The sequence below is a fragment of the Mycetomoellerius zeteki genome, unplaced genomic scaffold (genome assembly GCF_001594055.1).
Source record: "Mycetomoellerius zeteki isolate Tzet28-1 unplaced genomic scaffold, Tzet1.0 scaffold87, whole genome shotgun sequence".
NCBI lineage: Eukaryota > Metazoa > Arthropoda > Insecta > Hymenoptera > Formicidae > Mycetomoellerius > Mycetomoellerius zeteki.
The window spans coordinates 317881-328196 of NW_017257903.1; the positions used below are offsets into that span (position 1 = coordinate 317881).

A 10316-nucleotide genomic window follows, 5' to 3' on the forward strand; every position below is an offset into this window, starting at 1 on the left:
GATAATCCTTCGAAAATTGAACACGCGATAAAGAATAAACTAGAGAGATCTCTTTCAGCTGTTCTTCTTCATGAACTTACAATGCCTTATACACTGCTATTATCGTCTCAAATAGTGCATTTAGAGGAATGAAAATTCATTTATGAAAACGAAAAAAACTGCAGGTGAAATCGTGTCTTGAGAAGCGAAGTATATAATCTATTGACACAGAGAGACGTTAACGAGCGTACATATCATGAGTCTTAAATATTTTACCAGTCGTAATAACGCTCGTTATCATGATTACCTTTTATTTTTTCTCGGATTCGCTATAATATATGAAATTATTACACAAATCATTATGTAATTATGAATATATCAAGAGATTATGTGAGCAATAAACGGTGAACAAATGATCGATTCCCTCTATGATCCCAAAGAAAATTCTTTTCCGTAGTCAAGAGAGACAAGCGTGATCAGAATGATCCTCGTTGTCCTGTGCATCCTCGTGCTGTCACTCGGCAATGACGTAACTGCGTCATTTCGTGTCGACGACGTTCTCGTAAGATTCATTGTCAACGCGACGCCCACTCTGTTCTCACCTTCGAGAGTATTTCTACAATTGTGCATTAGCTATGGCAAGATTTTCATATTTATGATTTCTATATTGATTGTTCATCAGGGAAAAGAGAGCGCTAGAAATTTATAGCAACTATAGCTGCATCTACATAATTATACGAAAATACGCTAATAGAAAAAATAGAAAATACTCTTTTCTACACGATAAACAGATTGAAATTCGTGAATCAAAATATCATAGCAAGACAGTTCTCAGAAAAATAATAAGTTAAAAAAGTATTTGCCATCTTTTTGTTCCGAGCTTTTTTTTTAGATATAAAAGTTTAAAGCTGACCAATTATAGATTATAATTAAAAGTCTTACCTACGTTTAACTGTGCCTTAAAATGGATTTAAAATATTCACATATAGATATTATAGACTTAAAAAAATTATTATCAATTTATTTCCATTTTAGACTATTCTTGTTAAATAAATTCAATCAATATATATATATATATTATATATATGTGTATTCTATATCGAACTATCAATTTTTTCTCCCGCGGTACAGAATTTTTAAATTTTGCTACGTTATTTGATTACGCAATAATAAAAAAAACGAATTAGTTGAATAATTTCACTAAAATTTTTATTTATATATATTGAAGACGTTCGTAGAGTTTCTCAATTTCATTGTATACATGGAAAGGACGGTTTTATTGAAGTATCTAAAAACTGTGAACTAAATATAAATCTGAAAATAATTTTGTTGGACCATCAAGGTATTAATTACATATGTATAAGGACGTTATTCAAACTGATTAATAGAATATCAAAACTTCTCTTGCAGCATTGTTCATCATGCTGGAGATTCCTACATAATTATTTTGATGTTCCAACAAAATTATTTTTTTATCTATATCTAACTCAATTTTTAAATACTTCAACAACTTCGTTTTTTCCATATATGTAATGCAATTTCTATCTTTTTACTTTATTAATAAAAAGTAATGTATAAAAGATAATTTATCGAAATTAAATATAATATCCTTTCACAGATGACACGATTAAATTATCAAGAATATTATCGAGCAATTACTTGATGCATAACATTCGTAATTTTTACGAGGAACTTGATCCGAAGATTTACAATGACTTAGAACATCAAAATCTGTATATGTTAAATTTAGATTGCGATTATGCCATTGATATTTTACGTCAGGTAATATATGGTATTTATGTCCGTCATAAATAATTATATATAGTCAAAAAGATATAAAAATAAGTACTGTCATCATCTAATATAAAATGATAGGCACATTCAAAAAGGATGTTTGTCGCCCCGACAAAGTGGCTGCTTTTTCAAGATCGAAAAACGATGACTGATAACGATAATAACGTCAATTTAACTTTTACATATAATGACACTGTGTTGGAAATTTTCGAGGATTTGGCAATCTATCCTGATAGCGACGTGATCCTCGCGCGAATATTTGATGGCGATTTTATCGAATTATTATCCATATATCGACCAAGTCCACAAAGAGGTGTAATGTGGGAAAATCGTGGAAACTGGACACTTGAAAACGGTCTACGAATGAGCACTTTCGATGTAGCATCAGCACGAAGAAAAGATCTTCAACAGACAGCTCTTAAATCTTGTTTAGTGGTACTTTGAAGTATATAATTATCACGCAAGAAAATACACTTAAAGATTAGATTTAGAATTAAAGATTACACTTAAAAACTAAGATTTAAATATCAATGAAACGTCAAAACATTTTGTAGGCAAGCTAATGTAATATGTGCATTTTGCTATACTAGATGAAAAGCAGAGCAAGTAAAGTACTAGCCATGTCCATAATAAATGAAAACGCCATGATTAGTCTCCATTTTAAGTATCAACTTTTTTTAACAGAAGAAATATTTTCTTTTAAGTTTTATTACAATTGCAGATGACGGATCCTGATACAATGAATCATTTGACTGACTTTAAGGATAAAACCATAGATCCTGTCACAAAGGTTAATTATCCTTGGGTACTGCATTTAGTAAATCGAATGAATGCAACGTGAGTTCAACCTTTAACAACATCGTATCAGTACCAAAATATTTTGTTAGAATGTTTATGAAATAAACCCAATGATGATTATAATTTGTAATGAATTATCTTACTAATTCTAAAATCGCGAATGTATGCTTTCAAACAACGTAATAAATTCGAGCTCGAGATTAATTAATGAGGCCATATATAGAGTGAAGAAATCAGGCGATACACAGATGTAAAAAAACAGTTTTACATTGTTTTTAACCGGATAATAGTATATGATCAAATGCATAAATGGAGCGATTCGTATATAATCAAATAAGTGCATGACATACTTACTTATTAATTGTAACCGACAAAATCACATGATTACCATATTTTTGCTTTAGGGTAAGTTTTGAAGTTACGGATACCTGGGGATTTCTCAGCAAGAATGGTTCCTGGAGCGGAATGAGCGGGATGTTGCAACGACGTGAAATCGATATTGGCGGCACTGCTACATTTTTCGTGCCGGAACGTGTCGGTGTTGTACAATTCATTCAATTGTATACAAATACGGAGTAAAAAAAATTATTATTATTTATCAAATTAAAACGTAATTTAATTAGTTTTCTACATCTTTTTAATGACAACATTAGGGAGAGACAGGAAATAATTAAAACTTCAGTTAAGATTTATAATTTAATTTTTTTTTTCAATATAAACTTAATTAAAAAAGATGATTAAACTGCTATTATAATTTTAACTTTTTATTATATTATTCTCCATTTTACTATACTGCAATTATCGATATTTTATGTACAAATTTGCATAGCCTACGCTTTGTATTTCGGCGACCTTTACTGTCGACTGTCAGCAACATATTTATTCTGCCTTTTCAACGAAACGTCTGGATAGCGCTTGCAATATTTCTTCTTTTGGTCTTCTGTTTGCTCTATTTATCCATCAAATGGGAATACTATCGCAGTAGTAAGACAAAATCAGCAGCCTACTGGAAACAATTAAATCCCAACAAGCAAACGATCAGCGATAATTTTTTTATTCTTTTAGGCGCATTTTCTCAGCAAGGTAGAGAAACAATTTTCGATAATATAATCGTAAATTTAAAATATTATTAAAATGATTCACAAATATCAAAAATCTCTGAAATAAAATTTTATCTTTCTCGTGCAAATACATAAACCAAAACATTTACTATACTAAAAAAAATTATTATTGCTAAGTGAAATACTCTGTTATAAAGAAACAATTTACTATAAAAATAGTCCTTAGTTAAAAACATTTAAGGTATTCGAGAAAATAATTCTTTACCATTGCACATTTTCTAGAATGAAAAAATACGTTCTTATATAAAACTTGAGTTTAATAAAAGTAAAGAAATGTTATCGCCAGGAAATATTTACAATATATTTTTTTAAATAAAGAAAATATTTCTCTTACGAAAAGTAATTTCATTTTTAAAACAATAAAAAATGATCTTACTTTGAAAATATAGATTCTTGTACGTTGTTGCAATTAAAACTTTGTATAACCACCTTTTGCTTGTATGATTATATGTCGAGACATATGTACTTTCGGATATGCTGCTAATCAAAATTTTTCTATGCTTTTCCAATTCTCTCTATTGGCAAATAATTGTTTTTGTTCCGACGAAACATTCTCTTCATTAACTATAAATCATTTGTTTTAGAGATATTTTATTGAAATAAAAAGATTTTATTGGAAGTAATTATTTCTTTCAATTCAGAATTTATAATTCAAGAAAATGTATTTATTTAAAACAAGTAATATTTTTTTCTGTGTATTTTATGATCGTACGGATTAAATTTTTTTTATTTCGTTCCACATAAAATTTATAAAATTATTGTTCTTCTGTCTTGCAGGATATTCGTACGAGCCCTACAGAGTTTCATCTCGAATAGTTACTCTTATGTTATTGTTTGCCTCGCTAAGCTTCTATGCGGCTTATACAGCAAATATCGTGAGTTTATTGCAATCTACCACGGATTCTATCAAAACTCTTCCGGATCTTTTAAATAGTCCTTTAAAGATGGGTGTGCACAATATAGTATATAGTAAATATTATTTCCAGGTTAGTAGATTAAAATTATAGAAATTAATAATATGAAAACTTTTATTATGCAATTATATTTGTGTTATATAATTTATTGTCAAATACTTGGACTTATTATGGTACGAAGTTATTAGTAGCAAAAAATATATAATTGAAAAATAAAGTTCTTTGTGGGATGATAGTCTTTCCGAGATCCCGTTAGAAAGGCGATCCTGGAACAGCGAATCGAGCCGAAAGAAAGCAAAGCTAACTGGATATCTGTAGAAGAAGGTGTAACCCGTATAAGAAACGACCTCTTCGCATTCCATGGTGAGATTGGTACGATTTATCAGGAAATGCAAGACACGTATTTGGAGGAAGAGAAGTGCGGTTTGACTGAGATCGATTTCCTAAATCACATATATCCGCTTCTTGCGATACAAAAGCAATCACCATATTCAGAGATATTTAAAACTGGGTAAATGATAATACCTCGAATTATTTTCACGTAACCATGACGTTTTCAAATCTTTAAAGGAGAATGTTAAAATATCATTCTTTATTATATTCAAGCCATTCTAGCAAATGTTCTCATCGTTTCTTGGATAAACGATTGTTGATTATTTTCTATCTCCTGACTCAAACAATAATTCTTCAAGGTCTATTCAGATGTATAAAGACTCGATACTTTTTTTAGCACTCTCTTTTACATAAAACTTCTTGGAAATTTAAAGTCTAACATAAAAATACGTAGTTTTAAAAGCGGATTTTATTGGACGTTATTTCTAAGAACGTACTATGTGAACGTACGAACCAATCTTATGATATAATCCTCGTTCGATACTCAGAAATTATGTTTTCAGAGCTCTAAAATTACGAGAATACGGACTTAAATATCGCGAGGAATATCTCTTATATACGAGAAAACCAGTGTGTTCGAGTCAGACTAGATTCATCACTATCGGTTTCACGGAATGTTATTTCGCGCTAGTTATAATAGGCTACGGAATACTCCTATCTGTAATCGTATTTGTGTTTGAGTTATTATGGCATAAGAGGTAAGATTTAAGAAACTTCATCACCAGGCTTTGTTCTACTTGTTATGTTTTTTTCTTGTAGACAAACTATGCACGCGATAAAAGAAATGTCAAATTCAGAAACCAACAGTGTGGAATGCCTTGATTAAATGCCTACAGAAATGGATACTAGTCCGAAAGAAATCAAGAGGCATTTGACTTTCCTGAGCTTTTTGTTGCACTAAATCTAATCGAATTGAGAATTTCATAAAAAAAAAACTTTATTAGAGAGATTTTTATTACTTTATTGAACGTATGCATCTTTTAGTAATAAGGGTGAAATGTGAGTCTATATCATTTTGATATGTTATTGTCATTTAATGTAATATAAAATTACCAAATCTATACGCTGTTTTGTTCCTTTAATAAAGTCAACAATCCCTTTTATTTAGAAAATACTGTATGGAATAGATTACTAGTAAAATGAGAGAGAGAGAGAGAGAATGCATATAATATAATTAATAAATCTTAAAAGTTTTTATTTATTATTTTACATACACAATTTGAAATTAATTACTTACTTACAAAATAAAATAAATAAATTTTACAAATTACGATAATTCACAGTTAAAATCAACCACGACAGCAGCGATATGTAAGAATTGGTTGCGTTCGACAGAGAAAACTGATCAGTGAGCGCTCAGTGACCAGCTTTTTCTGTTGAATTAATGCAATCGTTAGTTCAAGTCGGCAAAGCGACTAGAGCTACGTTCCAAAACGTTTTCTCCAAGGAAGATTTTACCCTATATATTATACTATAGTATATATGTTATTATACATTTCGAGTAAAATTTTTCTCGTTATAAAATTTTCGTTATATAAATGCGCGACGCACGTATACCTATTCCTCAGGCTGTAACTACAGAAATATTTCGAATCTTCGGTTTAAAACTTCACGAGTATATTTTCTGAGAGTAACACTATTGATTAAAGCAAAAAAAAATCGAAAATTTTGACCCTCTAAACCAGGTTCCCTTCTTAAAAGAATCCTAAGCCGTCTGTATTACCAATTAAATCATAATTTTTGTATAACAAATACTTTTTTCTCTTTCACAGATTCGAAAGTCCTTTTCCAGGATTAAAGTATACACAAAAAATTTCGAAATTGAAATCTTAAGAAAAATTTTTTATCGTTCTCGGTATAAACTCCACCTCACAAACATGTATTAATGTGTATACTTTAATCCTGGAAAAGGATTTTCGAATTTGTGAAAGAGAAAAAAGTATTTGTTATACAAAAATTACGATTTAGTCGGATACAGACGGCTTTAGAATCCCCTTAATTAGAATGTATTCTTGGTCTGTTTGCCGAACAATTGAATAGTTGGATCCATCTGGTAAGATAATACTTATTCGCTCGACAAGCATGTGTATCCATGGTGATTCCACCATGGTCTAGCCGCTTTGCCGGCGATACTGGCTTGAACTCGCCGTCTATTATGATGTATACAAAACAGAGGCCTGTTCTTTTTGACTGAACTTTTACATCAATTCATCTTTCTTCCTCTTCTTTCCTCCTGAAGAGAAAAGGAAGAAAGGTGAACTGGTGCAAAAGTTCAGCTAAAAAGAAACAGACCTAAGGATATTTGGGAACTGAAAGTTATAACAGAGAAACGAATAATTTTATATGAAAAAAAATAAGTCAGAAATTTAAAATAATCTTTTCGTATAAGATTTGTTTTCGAGAAAATCGACTTTAAATATTCGCCGAATTAATTCGTCGCGATAAATTAAAGTACATAAAAGTTTACTTACAATTACAAAAGAATTGTGTAGGTATTCGACAGAATAGGCAATATTTTCACACACACACACACACACACACACACACACACACACACACACACACACACACACACACACACACACACACACACACACCCATTTATAATGTAATAAAATTCATCGCGCGTGAATGTCCTGTTTATATTACGTATTCCTGATTACCTAGTATCAGAAAACACCATGTGCCTCGATTGCTTGTGCTTACACCATGGTGTAAATGTATTATTACACCATGTGCTTACACGAGTGTAGTGTATTGATTCCTGCACATAGAACGCGGCAACGCTAGCCATTCGACGAAAATTGACGCGAGAGCCAATCAATTTCGTTTTACCATAAAAGCGAAAGAATGATTGGCTACTGCACTACCTTCTCCAAAATGTGAGGCGTAGCCAATATAAGTTAACATGTTTCTAACATGTTCATTGGTTTCCGCATCGCATTTTGCCACGTACATTGTATCCAGTGTACAGAAGCCATTATTGCAGGTTACCACGTCACATCTCACATGAGCGTGATATTGTCACGTTGTGTACAGGAACCATTACCGCATCCTTTTTATTCGAAGTCTGCGCAATCTGCGAGAATCATACCGCTAAATGCAGATTAAACGGAATAAGAGTTGGACGCATATGTGCGGGTAAGTACATTTCATCCTGGCAAAAAAGTTTTACGAAAAATTACATAGATAAGATCTTAGAAATTATTAATTTTTCATAGATATTCGTAGTGGGACGTAGAGCGACGTAGTTTCTTTGAAAAACCTACAAATCATCCACCCTCAAACAACGGCACTCTATAACGTCCCACGAATATCTACGGAAAACTAAGAACCTCTGAAACAAACAAACCTCTACGTCCCACTACGAATATATTTACGAAGAATTAAGAATTTCTAAGATTTTGTCTCAATCTATGCAGTTTATCTGTATTTTTTCGTAAAAATTTTTTTTTCGTCAGGCACTTTCCCTCATAAAAAACACTCCTGTTAACATTTGATACATTATTAAAAAATGTGATCGTACATATCGAATCATCTGATTAATTAAAACAATTTGTACAAAGATTGGGAATGGTAAAATGCAAAAAATGCAGTTTTTACGTGTCAATGAAGGAGAAGAACAAGACGATACCGAAGGTATCGAAGATTAGAGACAAGAAAATCAAAGACAGAATAAAAAGAGCTATAGTTGTACGAGAAATTAGGATTGCCCTAAAAATGATAGAAAAATTGCCTAACAGTGATCGAACAAATCGAGATAAAATTCTAAAGAGACTTAGAAAATGGTTACGTATAAGAGGATCACAGAGTTCGTTTGGTAAGTCAATTTTTGCACGTTTATATAAATTGCATAAATTTATACACAATGATTTTCCAGTTCTTTACTGTACATACAAGGTAAATTAGAGTAGTTGAACCAATTTTTTACCCTATGAGAAAATTATCGACCTCACACCTAATTATCGACTTAGCAATACAGATCAGATGTGTGGATACATCGTGCGATTGTTGGTCTGGGCGCGCCGAGAAAAAGGCGCATTTTTAATATCTTCGTATAATAAAAATAAAATCAACAATTTTCACAACTCAATGTCAAACGTGTCTGTTTTCGCGCTCAAATCAGCAGTTCGCACGATGTTATTCACGCATCCGAACTGTATTGTTAAATTGATAATTAGGTGTATATTGATATTATAGTATAGTTGATATTTTCTCATATCCCGGTAAAAAATTTTTCATGCATGAATATGTATAAATATGCATAAACATACATAAATATTCATTAGTGTAATAGAAATAATAATAGTAATGTGAAAATATAAAAAATAATTAAAAGGATAATTTTCGCATTGTTCGTTTCAGAAAAAAACAAGTTTTGAAAAATATAAAAAAAATTGATCATACACAATTATGCATACTTTTATGTATAATTATTATACATAAGTAATTTTTTACATTTCTTCACAAACTTCATTTTTTCAAAAACAAATAATGGAAAAATTACCCTTAATTATTTTTAATGTTTCGAGTAATGCTAATGTTCGCGGTAATTGAATAAAATGTATAGGTAAGATATACATGCATGGTTTTGATATACTGTATCTCCTCGAAAAAAAATCGTACAAAGCTTAAACTTTTTTAATTTGTAAGAGGAAAGTCCATACTTTACGATGTTTATCATAACATTTACGAAAAAAATTTACTCCATCCCGTAAAGTGCGTCAAACTATACAAATTTCTTAAAAGAAAAACACTTCCTTATTTTTGAAAAAATGCCAAGTATAGGGATAAGGACAGATTCAAAATCCATTGAAAGCTTCGTAAAGTACAGACTTTACCCTTGAAAATGAAAAAGAAACTTTTAAATGCGACTATTTTTCGCGGAGTTACGCTTATTTGAATTTATGCGAAATTTTGCTATAAATTTACCTATGCGATAATTTTGTTAACGAGTGTAATTATATAAAATTATATAAAATAATATACAAGGTGTCTAGTAAATACTGATAAAACGCTCGCGTGTAGATAGAACGAACTGAACTGAGTCGAAAAGTCCTCTACCATTTTGCAATTTTCGCAATAGTTAGTAAGATATTAATAATAAAAATTGCCGAATATTGATCTTCAATCATTTTTTTCTCAAATACTATCAGCTTAACAGAAAAATTGCAATAGACAAAAATTGTTTATTTTTTCTTCTTAGAGTTCTGGAATTTTAAGAATTTTTTCAGAATTTTTTATCAACTTTTTAGTATTGCATTTTCTTATTGGCAACTATTTTTATCAACATGAGAAAATATGGTATTAAAAAATT

General features: G+C 30.6%; 2 protein-coding genes across 2 annotated transcripts in view; both read left to right on the forward strand.

Annotated features, from left to right (window-relative positions):
* Positions 1-1641: 1641 nt before the first annotated feature.
* On the forward strand, positions 1642-5825 carry LOC108730249 (probable glutamate receptor). Its single transcript, XM_018459820.1, has 9 exons — positions 1642-1761; positions 1855-2208; positions 2495-2610; positions 2976-3146; positions 3401-3654; positions 4470-4678; positions 4843-5117; positions 5503-5697; positions 5759-5825. Exons 1-9 carry the CDS (start codon positions 1642-1644, stop codon positions 5823-5825), a joined length of 1761 nt encoding a protein of 586 aa, XP_018315322.1.
* A 2783-nt stretch (positions 5826-8608) lies between these two features.
* Positions 8609-10316, forward strand: part of LOC108730242 (ribosomal RNA processing protein 1 homolog) — a 3166-nt gene continuing 1458 nt past the window's right edge. Inside the window, exon 1 of the mRNA XM_018459811.1 lies at positions 8609-8819. Within this exon, the coding sequence (XP_018315313.1) occupies positions 8609-8819 (211 nt within the window). The remainder of the gene's footprint in view (positions 8820-10316) is intronic.